This window comes from Onychostoma macrolepis, chromosome 09 (genome assembly GCF_012432095.1).
Source record: "Onychostoma macrolepis isolate SWU-2019 chromosome 09, ASM1243209v1, whole genome shotgun sequence".
In the NCBI taxonomy this organism is placed as follows: Eukaryota; Metazoa; Chordata; class Actinopteri; order Cypriniformes; family Cyprinidae; genus Onychostoma; species Onychostoma macrolepis.
In genome coordinates, this window is record NC_081163.1 from 33,543,232 (window position 1) to 33,560,344 (window position 17,113).

General features: G+C 38.4%; 1 protein-coding gene and 1 long non-coding RNA gene across 3 annotated transcripts in view; one reads left to right on the plus strand and one right to left on the minus strand.

The window, feature by feature from the left end:
- nrp2b (neuropilin 2b) overlaps positions 1 to 8,685 on the plus strand; it is a 75,846-nt gene extending 67,161 nt beyond the window's left edge. Inside the window, exons 15-17 of one of the 2 annotated variants that reach the window (XM_058786275.1) lie at positions 127 to 159; positions 5,812 to 5,874; positions 6,776 to 8,685. In XM_058786275.1, coding sequence (XP_058642258.1) covers positions 127 to 159; positions 5,812 to 5,874; positions 6,776 to 7,080 — 401 coding nt within the window. In that variant the 3' untranslated portion in view covers positions 7,081 to 8,685. Of the gene's footprint in view, positions 1 to 126; positions 160 to 1,885; positions 5,789 to 5,811; positions 5,875 to 6,775 lie in introns of those variants that run through there. The other variant, XM_058786276.1, reaches the window with a different exon arrangement.
- Positions 8,686 to 12,681: 3,996 nt separating this feature from the next.
- LOC131546597 (uncharacterized) lies at positions 12,682 to 15,432 on the minus strand. The gene is made up of 3 exons (XR_009272752.1): positions 15,371 to 15,432; positions 12,879 to 12,987; positions 12,682 to 12,761 (listed from the first exon to the last, which is right to left on the minus strand). It is a non-coding gene; the product is annotated as an uncharacterized LOC131546597 (long non-coding RNA).
- Between the last annotated feature and the right edge of the window lie 1,681 nt (positions 15,433 to 17,113).

A 17,113-nucleotide genomic window follows, 5' to 3' on the forward strand; every position in this document is an offset into this window, starting at 1 on the left:
TCATATGATATTAATCATACTCAGTCACATGTGTCAGAATTCCTTCTGCACCGTTGTTATTTATGTGAATATATTTCATTTGTGCCAGTTCTTTAACTAATCTTTCTTTTTTTCCTCTCACTTCAGAACCCTTCGCTGCATTCCCCCCTGAAATGACTGGTGAGTTTTCTGGCATATTGTCATTTCCTGTGCCAATGTTTGTGCTTCCTGCTTGTTGCCTAGCAGCTTGCATCACCTGAAGGGCTTTTGATAATCATTATACTTTTTGTTGAGCTTCACACCAGCAGCACACAGGGATTCTGAAACGTCTGTTTCCAGTCCCACAACAAAGTTTAAATGAAGTTTGATTTAGCGCCGGTGCAGTTTGTGTGTTTATGTGTGCATTCAGTGACGTCAGTGCCTTTATGTCAAATCATTGCTGTCATGATTATTGTCCTCACTATCATTATTGTCATATGGATATTTGGAGCATGGGCTGTATCCCAGCATGCATCTGTAGCCCCACATCACATGCTGTATTATTTGGTGTCGGTGTCATGCCTAAACATCATCAAATGTGGCTGTAGATTCAACTGGCATATTACACCTTGTATGTCACCCCTTGAGATTTCAATATGATTTCTCACCAAATTCTATAATAATAATATTTTTGTATTGCATCTTAAATATATAAATTGCAATTCAAGGTGCTTTACAGTTCAGAATATATATAAAAAAAAAAAAAAAATAGACACATCACCTGTCTATTTTTTCCCTATGGAATTTTAAGAAACTTCTGAGATAAGGTTGATACAAAACTTCACTGAGAAGTCTTTTAAAATTATTTGAGTCTCATCTTTCCTCTGGGGTGACATTGCACTGTTGTTCTTCATCAAATTTTAAACTAGCCAATAAATAAATAAATTCTTGAAGTTTCTATACTAACAATTTTAAAACCATGTAATGAGAACAGCAAAACTCTACAAAACTCTACATTGGTGGTGTGTTTGAGCTGCTGTGCTGCTATGGATGTCATATGTTTATTCCCCAACAGCTGTATGATTGCGGTCAATCAGATTCAGCTGCAGTGGAATAATCCTCATACGCTCCATTTTGAATGATTGTGGAGCACACAAGCCCACTAATAACTTATTCCTTTAGTAACTACCTCCCTTTCTTTTAATTGAAGTGGAAATGATTCCCAGTGTAAGTAGATTCGTTTTCCCATAGCAGTCAGAATTCCTAGATTACATGCGTGTTTATGCATAGACGGGAGAAAGATGAAATGGAGGGAATAGAAAGAGTGATTGGTGGAGGTTTGTGTGTATGTGTGTGTACACACGTGTGATGGGTGAGCAGTTTTCATGCACTGCTGGGTTGGGTTCATGGAAGACTTTGGCTTGAGGCAGATGAAGCTGGCACAGATCCATGCATGCAAGAAAACAGAACTATCCCCCAGAAGGAAAAACGACCGAGCACACACACACACACACACACACACACACACACACACACTGAAACACACACTCGCCAATATACTGCATTACAAAAGAGAGAAGGTGCTGACATCAGCCGGTGTCTTATGACACTATATGCGTTTATGGCCTTTGCATTTGGTTGCAAATGAAATTAGCGCAGATACCACAATCTGTTCACAACCCATAAAACATGTCTGCATTCTTAATGTGATTTAGAAGGACAAAAGTCAGAATGAACGGTTATCGAGTGCCCGTAAAAGAGCCGCAGACAGGCGATGTGCATGTGCATTTGCGTGTCTGTGTTTGTTTTGTTTGTATGCAGCACCAAATCAGAGCAAAATCATTCACGTACAATCCAAGATGGCTTGAAGCTATGCAGTCTGCATGCCTCTCTACCCCAAGCCAACTCTTCTGTGTCTCTCCACCAGGGGGAGCCTCACCTGGCTGGAGCGACCCCACTGTTGACACGACAGTGTCCCTGCAGCCCATGCCCACCTACTGGTATTACGTAATAGCCGGAGGTGGCGCCATTTTCCTCCTGGGCTGCGTCACGTTGGTCATGGTGCTGTGTTGCCATCGCTACCACCTGGCGGCCAAGAAGAGCCAGCACTCGGTGTCCTACCAGAGCACGTACACGGGACAGTACACAGGTGGAGGTCCCGGGGGTCTCTCCGGACCTGGGGTGGAGCCGATGCTAACGATTAGGTTAGAGAAGCAAGAGCCCTGCTCCCAGTGTTGAGACGACGCCAATGAACCGCTTCCTCCCGCAGGACACCTAGGTGGTGTTCATTAAAGTCAAGGATGAGGTGAAGAAGATGTGGACACGTAAGCACCAGAATTGTCAAGTTTTCTGTGGTTCTTTTGTGGAGCTCCAGTGCTGGGAAGGAGGAGATCTGCTGTGCCGAAGGGACATCCGGCCAAAATCCTGACTGGCAGGGACCCCCTTTCCCCTTCTGTCTCTCTGTCTCTCTCTCTCTCTCTCTCTCTCTCTGTGTGGATGGGAACCTTACTGTGAAAAGCTCTAATCTCCTGTTCATGACCAATCCTATTGTACAGTCAAGAGAACTCGGCAGCATTTCCAAACTCTGAGGAGAATCTGCGAACAGCGACTGGAGGCAGGCATCGGTACAAAAAGGAAAACTTTTCCTTGCATGTGTGCCACAGCTCATGTGCACATAGAAACACTTGAGCCTTGAGGAGTTTGACAAGAAGTTTCAAAGAGACAAAAGCATGAACGTCGAACACTCTGGGACACATGTTCTTGCTAGAGAATCTGTGTCTCTTCACAGGATGTGTGTGGAAGGGTTGGGTACCACGTAATGTACTGAATTTTTAAACTCCTGGTACCTCTACAAAGTGCTTACGTTATGAGGACTGGTCCTTTTATCTTTCTCTAAGAGCTTGAGTAGAGCAATGGATTCGGTCTGTTCCAGTGATCTGTTTGGTCTCCTTTGACTATTGAATGAAGCTTCTTAAAAGCATTTTGAAGGCTGTTTGTTTTCCGAGAGTTCATTTTGAGTATCCGTCAATATGTGTCTATATATAAACTCTTTTTTTTTGAAAGTCACTGGGGCTTTGGCACGTACAGTACGTCTGAAGAGATACGGTATGTTTTTCGCCTATATGCAAAGGTCACATGACCCCGCCTTAGCCAGCCTTCTCCTCTGATTGGCCGACTGACTGACACAACATTGGCCTTAAGACGCTTCAGTGGCATTGGGCTAGTTCAAGCCGATCACTGTTCTCATTTATTATTTAATCCTTTCGTATTCATGCTCAGTCAAGATGAACCGAAGTGCATATGCAGCTAACTGATGCACTGACTTTATTTTTATAGCTAACGCTAAAGCAGTGTGTATTTGTGTGTTGTTTCCCCAGAGATTTTGATTACACATAGTCATGTAAAAGAGCAGAAGCGGAGAGCTTTGTAAAATCTGCCAAATGTCAGACGGTGCAAGAGCGCTTCGCTAGCTGATTTTGCTTCAGGGAGCGAGTTGGCACGTTAGCATGTTAGTTGGAGCCCATTTCCAAGCCCACATTCTATAGTGTCACTCAGTACACCTGCTGATGTCTTACTGAATTACTAACCAACCTCTTATCTGTAATTTTTGGGGAGCTTTTTGCCAATTTTTCAGTCGAGTTAGCAGACAGGGAAAAACATAATTAGCATTTTGTGTGATTAGCATTATTTGCATATGACAATCTTGTTGCAGATTTTTTTCATCTTTTAACGTGTCAAAGCATACTATATATGCAGGAGAAAGTTTTAAAATGCACTTCAAAAGAATTTTCCCTGTGTCCTGGTGCGAGTATTTGCTTTATCTCTTTCATGTGCCACTTGAAACGTAGCGGTATACCTCTGAAAAGAAAACCATGCTATGGTCTGCAGTGTTCTGTCCAAGTACATAGTGTTCAGTGTTCTCCTCCGTAACAAACAAACACAAAAAATAGGCGCCATCAGAGCTCAGGGTGGAAATTCCCCCAACAAAACATTTTCCTCTTTACACATAAAGACTCTGAGGCTTCATCCATTACTGAAAGCATCTGTCAGACGGGCACGTCAGATTTTGGCTTCATCTAAAGCAACTGGGATGAAAGGAGAAAGTAAATCCTGATATCTTGTTATGTCCTCCATCTGGCAATAGGTGAAAATAATCCCCCATCACGGACGGGCTGGCCCTTTTTCGCCCGTTTATCTGCTCTTCGCGAAAGAATGTGTGGGGAGATGGAAGGCGAGATCAAAGAAAAGCCTGCTCTAAATATAGACCTCCTCTGCAAAATCCAGGGTCTGAAGGGGTTTGTTTAAAACACAAAAGCACATGAAAGATCCTCGCAGACAGCAAGAGAGACCACCTGACCCGGCAGGCCCATTGTAGAGCATTGTCTCCTCTTTTCCCATCTAATCCTCTATACAGTAGAGTGTGTTCTGGGGAGATGGGACACACGGCAGCTTTTCACGCTAGACATCAATTCAGCTCAGTTTTGAGTCATGTGGTCTCTGTTGCACCGCCATATTGTGCAATCTCTCGCTTGTCAAAGGCAAAATTTGCGATATGCAACACATTTGTATGAGTTCCTGTGCCCCCCAGTTGAATGTGTATCAACGACAATGCCAAATTTGTCTGTCTTGTCTCGTCTTGAGGAATTATACCATTTGACTTACATTTGACACTTGTTTTGAGCAAGAAGAGTCCTAGTTCATATGCCTGTGTGATTAATATATGAATTTATATCAAGCTTTTAACTCTAAACAGTCGTGATTCTGTATTTTGTTGTTTAGTCTGAATGTATTAATTATTTTAAATTAATTTCATTCTCAGTTTTTCTCTTTGCTATTTAATCTTCTTAAGTTGCTTAAAAATGACATGTCAGCTGATCATAACATGTTTTGAAATCTACTGTGGCCGAGACTTCCTTTGAACCTTTTCATATTTCTAATTAGGTAATGGTCCAGATTACATTTTAAGTCCGTTGTAAGCATTCTTGCTGGGAGTCTTTTCCTTTTGCTGTCTCTCAAAAGATATTAATGAGCAAAAGCACTCAGAGGGGCCTCATATGATGCCAAGAGTCTGTCTCTGATAGTACCTGCACAAAACAGCATATGCTCTCACCCCTCCTCAGAGACAGAGACAGGAAAAGGCGGTAGACGTCTAAAATGTCTGTCTGGAGAAACTGAATTTTAATGTGCAAAAAATACTCCAGGTTGTAAACTGTATATGTTTTGCATAAAAAAAGTCAAATATTCCATCTACAGAATTTGAACTTGATTAAAACAGTTTGTCTATGAAGCATTTAATCATGTTTACTGAACATGGCTTTTTGATGTTCATTCTGTCGACATTATGCTTAATTTGCATACAAGTTCTGATGGGTTTGTGGTTGTGTGCACTTTTTTGTCCCTTGTGAATGTGGGGCTTTGACCCTGCCATCTATATAAGCTTTTTCTTTTCTCTCTACGACAGCATTTCAGCCTGTTTAAATACATACAGTATGAGGTATATTTTAGCCTGTTGAATTTCGTGGTCTTGGAAATGTTGTATGGAATGTTACAATAAAGTGATATTTTTCTACAAACTGCAGCTAAAGTGGTTTGTGCTCTTTTTTTTATGGGTATTTGATGATGTATAACAGACGCTGCACCTCCATAGCTACAGCTGTTTGTAACCAAGTCTCTGTGATCATCAGTGTACGGTTTTTGCTGTTTATGTTGGCCATTTTGTGCTCACACATTGTACTGTTGTTACTGGCTCATGGAACAATGATGTTCTTTAGTTGGAATATTCCAAAAGAGCTTTTTTGTAAACGCATTTTGACATTGAGTGTTTCATTTGGGTTGTTTTTGTCTTCCAAACAGAGCGAAGACCCGAAGACCTTGGAAATAAGCATCTATTCAATGGCAGAGAGCGCATTGGTCAAGGTAAATGTATTCATCAACCTTCAAGCGTAGACTGGTGTATTTTAATAATAAACACAAAGGGGGCTCTGAAACAGCAAGTATACAAATGCGGTCGTGAATGCCTAGCCAATGCATTATAAATGCACAGTCCCTTCATTATTCGGCCAGTAACAAATTTCATTACTCGGGCGATAGAGTTACCTTCGGATGTCTGTGCCATAACAGAATGTAATATTATTCAGGTAGCTTGACATATGTGACCCTGGACCACAAAGGACCAGTCATAAAGGGTCACTTTTTTGAAAGATGAATAAATAAGCTTTCCAATGATGTATGGTTTGTTAGGATCGGACAATATTTGGCTGAGATACAACTATTTGAAAATCTGGAATCTGAGGGTGCAAGAAAATCTAAATATTGAGAAAATCCAAATGATGTTCTTAGCAATGCATATTACTAATCAAAAATATTTACAGTAGGAAATGTACAAAATAACTTCATGGAACATGATCTTTACTTAATATCCTAATGATTTTTGGCATAAAAGAAAAATTTTGACCCATACAGTGTATTGTTGGCTATTGCTACAAATATACCCCAGCGACTTAAGACTGGTTTTGTGCTCCAGGGTCACATATACAAGAATACAACACACTCAGCCAGATTCACTTCAAACTTTTTAGAAAGCTATTGCTTGAAAAGAGAAAACTAACTACAAGACTAATATACCACCTGCTATTGCATCAATTGTTCTGACACTGCAAAACATCTTTTATTAATCAGTGTTTTGTACTTGAAAAGCAAAATTTCTTTTAAGACATTAAGGCTCGTTTTGAGGGTACTTGCATTCAATAATTCAGTAACTGAAAAATATTTGATTAAAATGCAATAACAAGTGTACTGATTTGTCTCCTGTTTCCAGGGTTCCCGTTCCCTGTCTGGACCACACCCAACCCCTCACGAGAACCTCCAGTGACGCGGATCTCAGAGAAGGACAACGCCTGGCTGTACACCCTTGATCCCATCCTGGTCACCATCATCGTCATGAGTTCCCTGGGCGTTCTGTTGGGAGCGGTTTGTGCCGGGCTCCTGCTCTACTGCACTTGCTCCTACAACGGCCTGTCGTCCCGCAGCACCACCACGCTGGAGAACTACAACTTCGAGCTGTACGACGGCATCAAGCACAAGGTGAAGATCAACCAGCAGCGCTGCTGTTCCGAGGCCTGATGGCAGCCAATCAGGAGAGGCGCTCTGTCCGCTCGTGAACTGATGCCGACCTGATCCAAAACTGTGAATGGACCTCACGCCGATAATATAGGGCTGATCTCTGACCGGGATTGTTGAAGGATCACTGGGAGCATAGAGGCTTCCTGTGGACAGCTCAATGGTGATCAGTGAATCGTGATCAACACATATCAACCTAATGACTTTCCACCCTTCAAAAAAGAAAAAGAAAACTTTAAAGAAATGTATATTGCTATAGATTTGTAAAGAAAAATACAATCTAATAATGCTTAATGGAAGTTAGAAGAGAGGGAGAGGCACTAGGACTAGAAGACAGATTGCTTGTGAAATCTCGGCCTCCATTGTGTGAACGCTGTGGCCTAGAATATTGTGGACATTTGCTTTAGTTTAGACTCGTGTCTCTTCGCTGACTCGCTTAAGTTCCCATCTCATCCTGTCTTTTGCCACTTTTCACAACCGTTTTGAAGTGTCAACACCTCTTATGAATGTTTTATACATCAGTTCAGTCTGTTTGTAGCATATTGTTTTTGTTGTGGCCATTAGACAATGAGAAAGAAAACACGCTGTATTACGTTCAGAAAAATCCTTTTAGATTGAAGTATTAGGATTGTCTTTTTTTCTCTTTTCCTTATTTTTATTTTTTATTTTTTATTTTTTTTTGCTTTGTTTGATATCTAAGCATAGTGTTGAAGAATCTGTGCTGACAATTCAAACTAATTTATCGCAACCTATGGATTGCTAAGGATTCAGAGCCACTGAGCTAAAGAGTGTTGAGAGAGTGGAAATAGAGAGAGAGCATCGTCAGTTCTCTTCTCCACTCTTTACCCTATTCTTGAAGTAACAAAGACTCAAGCTGGCAGAGCGATTTTGGGGAAGGAGCTGGAAAATCCCCAAGTCACTTTCATGTACAAACAATCGAGCCTTAAGCAAACTGTTTTGGAGGAGAGCCATTTTGAAACACCAGTCCTTAGGTTTGAAGCCACTGGGGCCTCGGAGGAGTCGGGCCTTACACTTGCTTTCTTTCATTTCACCTGTCTGTTTACTCCATGGTTTATTTCGGGCTGCTGAAAATGAAGGCTAACAAGACCAGGTTTGGTGCAAGCCTGAGAGAAGGGTGAGAATTTCACAGAACATTTCACCTCGAGGTGAGGAGAGCGGTAGAACGAGTACACGCATGGGGGAAGTGTGTGTAAATTTCTTTATTGTACCTCAGACTGGCCTCTCGCTCCCCAGAGCCACGCTGGGAGTTCTGTTGACTTGTGGGTAAGCGAGGGGGGTGGAGGGGCTCATCTTATTAGGGAGTGCGGAAAGCAGCCGGAGACACGGATTGTTCAGTTGTTGGGGGAGAGAGCGATGAAGAAGGAGAGATTGTGTATTCAGCTCGGTTTTCTTTGGACTCTGTTGACTCTTTTCCAAGTGCCTTGGAGCTCTGGCCTGTTTTGGCTTTGCTGCAGAGCTGTGATAGTATTACCTCGTCTGTCTGGGACAGGAGGCCAACACCAAAAGACATGGAGATCCCGGCATTGGTCAGAACATTCAAAAATTGTTGTTTGTAGACTTTGTACAGAAAAAAAGTTCTTTTTTATTGTTATTATTATTATTTAATAAAGTATGATTAACGATACTTGTGACTGGTGTGAATTTTTTTTCCATAGAAGTCTATCTATCTATCTATCTATCTATCTATCTATCTATCTATCTATCTATCTATCTCTATCTATCTATCTATCTATCTATCTATCTATCTGTCTGTCTGTCTGTCTGTCTATCTATGTATGTCTGTCTATCTATCTATCTATCTATCTATCTATCTATCTATCTATCTATCTATCTATCTATCTATCTATCTATCTATCTATCTATCTATCTATCTATCTATCTGTTTCTCTACAGTATATCTGTTTGTATCTATTCTGTCTCTCTGTCCATGTCTGTCTCTATCTGTCTATTCAGATTTGATTTTGGGTAATTATGAAACATGCTTGAGACATTCAAAATATGCTTTGCTTAATTCATTTTACTTATTTTATGGAATTAAGTTTATTTTGTGAATAAAATATGTTGTTCAGAGACTGCCATTTGGCTTGTCAAAATGTCACATTCAGCTATCACAAATCCATTGACTTTTGAAAATCAAGTTCATTTTAGAAGTTGTTTTGATGCACAAAGTGGTTTTTATTGTCTCTTATACTAAAATTATTTTATTTAAATAAATTGTTAAATTGTAATAATTTAAATCTATCTATCTATCTATCTATCTATCTATCTATCTATCATCTATCTATCTATCTATCTATCTCTATCTATCTATCTATCTATCTGTCTGTCTGTCTGTCTGTCTATCTATGTATGTCTGTCTATCTATCTATCTCTATCTATCTATCTATCTATCTATCTATCTATCTATCTATCTATCTATCTATCTATCTATCTATCTATCTATCTATCTATCTATCTATCTATCTATCTGTTTCTCTACAGTATATCTGTTTGTATCTATTCTGTCTCTCTGTCCATGTCTGTCTCTATCTGTCTATTCAGATTTGATTTTGGGTAATTATGAAACATGCTTGAGACATTCAAAATATGCTTTGCTTAATTCATTTTACTTATTTTATGGAATTAAGTTTATTTTGTGAATAAAATATGTTGTTCAGAGACTGCCATTTGGCTTGTCAAAATGTCACATTCAGCTATCACAAATCCATTGACTTTTGAAAATCAAGTTCATTTTTAGAAGTTGTTTTGATGCACAAAGTGGTTTTTTATTGTCTCTTATACTAAAATTATTTTATTTAAATAAATTGTTAAATTGTAATAATTTAAATCTATCTATCTATCTATCTATCTATCTATCTATCTATCTATCTATCTATCTATCTATCTATCTATCTATCTATCTATCTATCTATCTATCTATCTATCTATCTATCTGTCTGTCTGTCTGTCTGTCTGTCGGTTTATTTACCCATCTATCCTCTTTACTTTACTGAGTTCCACTGCACATCGATCCTGTAGGAAAATCTCAAACATTGGTGGGGTAAATTTCACATCAAGTCCATTTCAGTCCCATTTAAGTTGAGCTCATCTCAGACAATCCATTGAAATCACTTTTCAGTCCTAATTCAGCGTCTGACCTTGCTTTGCAGCTGTGTTGAAGGGAGACAGATGAGAGGTGAGCGCCACCGTCTCCAAAACACTGTCAGTTTATAGGCAGCCCTTCAGACTAGACCACACACAATCCAATCGAACACATAACCTCCATACATGGACAGACATTCAAAAGTAACGTCCCTCCATGAGTCATTAAATATATCACTGTGATCTTGTCTTTCACTTAAAACATAAACATAACAAATAATGAATACAGAAGAAGAGAAACAGCCATCACACTACATAAATAAGATATTCAGCTATGCATAAATTCAAAACTCTCATTTTAGAGCGGCTCGCTGTGCATCATGGAGCAGCAGTGGTCTCCGTCGCCGTCTAAACCCAGATCCCTGCAGATACAAGAGCACATTGTTTGTTTCCTGTTTGATGTTGACTTGACTAATGATCCATGTGCATAATTATTTTGTTCTGGATCCTGACAGCCCCCGACCAAATAATATCATGAAGCGTCAGTTATGTGGTTCATTCAGGAATGTACTGTCATGTGGATGCCTGCTATCTTTCCTCATTAACAGCGATGCCACGTTCGAGAAATGCAGTTCACCATCCATCAAGGAGGAGCGAGGGGCACAGAACAGAGCAGGAGAATTTGTCAGTGATCAGGGCTGAAGTCTTTGCTGACTCAGTCTTGTGGTTTCTCTGATAATACGTGATGTTTGGATTTGGTTGAGAAGGCCTTGAACTGGACTCCCAAGCGCTAGTGTTACTGGGTGGGATTGTTTCTCTCTGCTGTTTTATTTATTTATTTATTTTTTGTGATGGTCTTTTTAGAAACCTAAGATGTCTTGAGCCAATACTTTCATTACAGCTCACATTGGGCTCTATTTAAACAACACTGCACTGTAAAAAAAAAAAAAAAAAGTTGAGCCAACTTAAAATTTTAAGGCAACCAGCTTCAGCAGATTTTTGAGTTTTCATTTCAAGTGTATACAACAAAAATTTGAGAATCTCCCACAAAAATAAGTTGAGCAAACTCAAAAATCTTCTGAAGCTGGTATAAACTTCTTTTTTTTTTTTACAGTGTGCTAAGATCAATTAAATACTTTAAAAATGGAATTGTTCAATAAAACTGCAAAGGATAGATTAAATGATCTATAATTAATCTGATTCATAGTTGCTCTGGGCATTGCAGGAATCATTTCACATTCATTTAAAAATAAAAATTCTGGTTGTGTTGTATATACCCGACTGTGATTTTTCAAATGACACTGCAACAGTGTCTTGTTCCTGGCCTTTAGATTGCATGTAATGGTAGAGATCAATATACTCTCAACAAAACTTAGGTAAACATTTTCATAAAAGCTGTTTATTTTTTATAATAGGTACAATCATTGGATTGTTTTCTTGCCAAAGTTCTCATGAGTTTGATGCACAGAAGCTGCTGATGGGAATAAATGTTTTACTACAGGCAGACCGGAGATGTGTAGAGAGCTGTCAGGAGCGTTTGAATCAGATTCAAACATCCTCCCAGTGGCAGATGGCAGGAGATGGCCACAGCCACAAGTGACAAGAGACCTGCAAAGGGGACACTTGCTCTGTGCATGTGTGTATGTGAAAATGATGAGGTCCAGACTGCCATCCGGTATAATTGTCATGTCTCTCATATTACTTCATGGTTTCTTTCATCCCACATAACTGTTTAGAATCAAATCAATATTTAAATTGTATTTATTTGGTAAGTGACATGATTAGTAAAATACATCAAAGTGGGAGAGTGAGCAGTCAGCCAGTCATTAACACAAGCCATATTTTGTGTTGGGGTTTATTTTGTGATACTGTAAACCCTAATAAGTTGAGACTACTCAAATGATTTGAGGAAAGTGATTCCCTCAGTTTAATTGAGTAATGGGAAATTGACAACTCAGTTTAACTGAGTTCACCTAATGTGGTCTTCTCATTGAATTAACTTATTTTTTTAAGTATAGATCACTTCAAAGGCAAATAGACTAAACTCAAACTTTCCAGTTTATATATTGTTGTGTTTATTGGCTTTAAAAACAAAAAGTATAAATCATTAAAACAATTTTTTCTTCACATCAACAACATTATTTGGGTTACACTACGTAGATGAATTTCGATAATGTATACTGACTTAACTGCATAATAACATTTAATCAATAAATAATAATACAATTACAATATGGGAGTATCAGAACAATTAAAAGCACACTGAACAACAACAGACATGTTTGTCACCTACATTAATGTATTTAATAGAAACAATGCTTTTATAAGAGTAAGCTCATATTGTTAAGTCACATTTTCAACAGAAACATTTTAACAGTCACCAAAAAATTTGCACAGTATTTGTGAATGGTAGTAGCTTTTCAAAGTGTGCTAAAAAAAAAAAAAAAAAAAAAAAAAAAGGTTTTTTACTTTTTAACCAAATAGGTTTGCCAAAGACTGTATTTTAGGCTGCAGGTCTTTCTGCCCCATGGAAAGTAGAATACATTGAACACATCAAGGATCATGCTGTGATCATCGGGCATCTAGAGAAGATGAATAAACATCAACAAATTCAAATTGATTCACATGCATCCAAACTCACGTACATTTCAAAAGGGATATTTCACCCAAAAATGAAAATTTGCTGTGATTTTACTCACCCTCAAGCCATCCACATGTAGGTGACTTTTCTTCTTCAGTCCAACACTAAAGAAGATTTTTAGCTGAAACTGTGGTGATTCATATAATGCCAGTCAACGGCTACCGGCACTATGAGTCAAAAAAACATACACAGGAAAAACTAATTTAATATTGTGGCTCCTGGCGATACATTGAGGTCTTATGAAGCAAAGTGAGTAAATTAACAGCAAATTTTCATTTTATACCTTGGAAATAGGGCTGGGCGATATAGCCCCCCCCCCCCCAAAAAAAACACTATATAATTTTCATATCAGTCAATATTAATAACTGCCATGATAAATGTCAAATCTTTATTTCTTTCAAGTTTAGTGGCAGATTTTTTGCTCCTGGGTGAAAGTTGTGTAGAAACCAGACAGTCAATTATGGTTTTATTATAGACTACTCTATACAAATGCAATACAAATAACACAAATACACAAAAAACTGATATAGCTTAATAACAATACTGTAATTATATTCCATTACGCCTTTAATACATTTAATGCCTACACATTCAGAATTTAATCAAATTAAATACGAACATCCTACGTGCGCTTCTCACTGGATCTCGCAGCGCTGTTTAATGTTTGCGTGACCGCGACTGGTCAGTGAATAAACGTATTCACTCCGAGCTCTCTGACCAATCATATTAGAGACATATAGCATAATTTTAATAAATTGAAATTTTGAGTTCATTACACTTAAAATCTTAATTCGAAAGATTTTTGCTCCCAAATGAGTTAATTAAACATACCTAACTTGGCATTTTAAGTAATGTTAAGTTATGATAACTTGATTTCTTTATTAATGACAACATTGGGGTTTACAGTGTGATGGCTGATTGTACAATATTTCTTTCTGTATTATAAACTCAGTTTCTAAATCTATACTAACATCTAAAACTAATTAGCATTGATTATTTCAACGGTTTGCACTGTCTACAGTTATTCCGGTAAGGAAGTACTGGAGTACTTCTTTCCATTCTTTCTAAAACTCTTGAATATCTAACCCCTCTAATCCACTTCATATGAGCAACTAAATGCTGTATAGTGGACGTTTAGAGAACGAAGTATGGAAGTCTGAGACTGCTTCAGAACAGCAGTTTCGAGGCTGACTGTGATACACAACACAGTCACAAATTGAGAAACCTTTTCTCTATTTAAACTGTCTTTCTGAGAAAAAAAGTTGGTCCTTTTTTTAAACTTTCTCTTTAAGTCTAATTTAATATTCTGCATTTTTGTGGCTTGAGAAGGAGCTAAGTCTGACTCTCATTGTCTTTCTCCACACTGAATTCATTTAGATTGGAATATGTGATGGCAAAGACCACGGTCTGTATAATATTTCTGTGAAGACATTCCACACCTGCCTTCAGATCTTCTATTTTATCATGTTCCAGGACCAACAAGTTCCAGAAACTTCCTGAGGCAGGGTGTCTTTGAGTTCATTTTGTGAGCATGTGCTTGTTTATCACCGCCTTGGAGCAGATGTTACTATTCTACCCAGAAGAACTGTTTAGCTCTATCTACCTAACAACAGATTTACCATCATGTTGAACAAAACGAAGCAACAACCTGTCATTTTGTCAACCTACAGCACCTCCCTTTTAGGGAGATACCGAGTGCCCACCAACCACCCTCTTCAAATGGGCGTGTGGAGACGGACCTGTGCTATTTTCCATTAAGGTTGTTTAAACAACATAAGTGGCATGTTTGGGTTGATGAAAGCTGGTGTTAGCCTCGTCTCGATGCGCTGTCTGCCGCCGTTGAGGAATTTGGCAGCAGCATGCAAACTGCTGCTGAGATCAGACGGGCCTTCATACGTCTCATGTTTCCCTTCATGCTGCAATTATATTTCATAACCAAGGTGAAATCAACACCACCCGTCATATTGTTTCTGTAGCCTCACATCTCTGGGTTATTAGTCCCCTGTATGCAAATGAGGAGATGTGGGAGGGGGTGAAGGCAGGTTAAAGATGGCCAGTCATATGACTGTCAGAAAATTAGAGATGTCTTTTGCAGGCTGCTTGCAGTCAGTCTTTCTCCTGCCGCGCTGCGAAAGCCTCTGACTCATCTGCCTCCAGCAAAATCAAATTACATTTCTGTAAAAAGGCTTTCTCTCTCGCTTTCCGCACAGTGATTGTTTTGAAAATAATTATTTGGGATGTTTTGATCGTTTTATGTTGTTGGTGAAAGTTGGACGTTCGGTTGTTGTGGGGGAATGGACTTTATGATATATGATTATATTGATGCTGTAAAAATGCCTTCATCGATAATGACATTATAAATCATCTTTGGTGCTTATTATCTATTCAGAAGATAATCAAATTCACATCTCACTGGAAGAAAATGATAAGGTTTGTGAGAGTGTAAATATGCGTGTGAATAAAAGACATTGAAAGACAGAGGAAAGGGCTGCTAGATCAATTTTGTAATTGCAGCATCAATAATGTGGTGTTTTATTTTGTTAGTGTTACCTTGAAATAGTTAGATTGGACATCAAAGTCTGGGTAGGCATTTTTTCCAGAGGAGGAAGAAAAGAATATAGTAGTGAACGCAGAATGGCTGGAAGGAAGGAGACAGATATTTGACTCTGCAAAGAGAGATTGCCAATTATTTCCTAAACAGAAACAACAGAGAAATTATCATTTGAAATGCAAACTTTTGACAGATGACACACAGAGAGAAAAAAAATCCTCTAAAGCAGGGAAGGCAGTGTATTTTGTGTGAAGTGTATTGTAACCAAGTGAGAGACTTTTGCTATTTTGCTATTTTGCTATTTTGTAGTTGGAACAGAAACAATGGAAGTCTATAAGATGGACTCACTAATACTAGCATTAAAAACTAGTTTTTCAAATATTGTAATTTTTTATTTTATTTATTATTATTATTATTTTTCATTAGGGAAGACTGTGTTAAGTTGTCACAGGTCTATAACTATAAGGTTTAAAACTATCCTAAATCTCTATGAGACCTGAATCTTGATGCATGTAAATGAAGTGGCTTGTCTTGCACTCGGCGCCATTTGTCGAATTTTGTACAGAAAATGTCTTTTTAGACATTTGTCTTACTAAAATCTTCTTCATCACTGGCATTTCAGGATAGTATTTAATGGATTATAGCAGGTAGTTTTTACGCACTGTAGTTTTATCGCTAATGATTTTGTACATGCCTGAACAGACATGCGTGAACCGATTTAGACCATTTTGCTAACTAGAACAGACTCAAACAAGCGAATCACTCACCACATACAGTTCACGAAATAAAAATGTGGAGAAAAAGACATGATCGCTGAAATATTGACAGAAATATTGAGTGTTGAGTAAAACAACAAAAATGCAGTTCACAGTCATGCTTTTAAGTATTAAATTGAATCCTTAAAGGTGCTGTATGTAAGTTTTTGACTCTTCTTAAGCCAAAAAATAAGATATTTAGGAAACATGTTATGTTTACATAGCTGTGTCTCTAAAAAATAATGCTATAGCCAGTAATTCTACTCTGAAATGTGCGTTTCGGGCATATTCCAGGTCGGAATTGCAGTAGGCCTACCCATTTCAACCGCTAGCTGGCAATATTACATACTGCACAATGCTTTATGAGCAGAGGAACATTAAAACACAGTAAATCAACTCATCAAATTACAGTGCAAGACTCGACACTGAGCGTTGAGTCGGAGAGTAGGAGGAAGCGGGAGAAATGGCTCTCTCCAATATTTTGAATTTGGACTGCAGTACCCATTTCAACCACTAGCTGTCAATCTTACATAGTGCACCTTTAACAACGAATAAAAAAAAAAAATTTTTTATGAATCATTTTACAATTTCTACCCCAAGATGGTCTGCTTGTCAGTATTTTACTCGTTCTACTTTACATGATGTTACACCATTAGGTGGCGACAAACAGCTTTCTTCTTTGAGTCAATCATCATTCAGCCGATTCGTTCAACAACACTGATTCATTCAGGAACGAAAGTTAGCGAACTAGTCTTTAAATCATTAATTCAACCGATTTGTTCAAACAATCTGAACAAAACGTCATCTGTGCTTCTCGGAGAGGTGCACGCTTGGTTTGGAATTGTTACCGTTCTGTTTGTTTGGAGAACAAAAAGACAAAATCAGCGTCCTATAAAGCTGCTTTCCTTTTGTATGTGAAAAATAAGTAGTTTGTCCAAATTCGCAGTATTCATAAAACAGTTTGGGAAAAATACCCAGGTCAGGTGT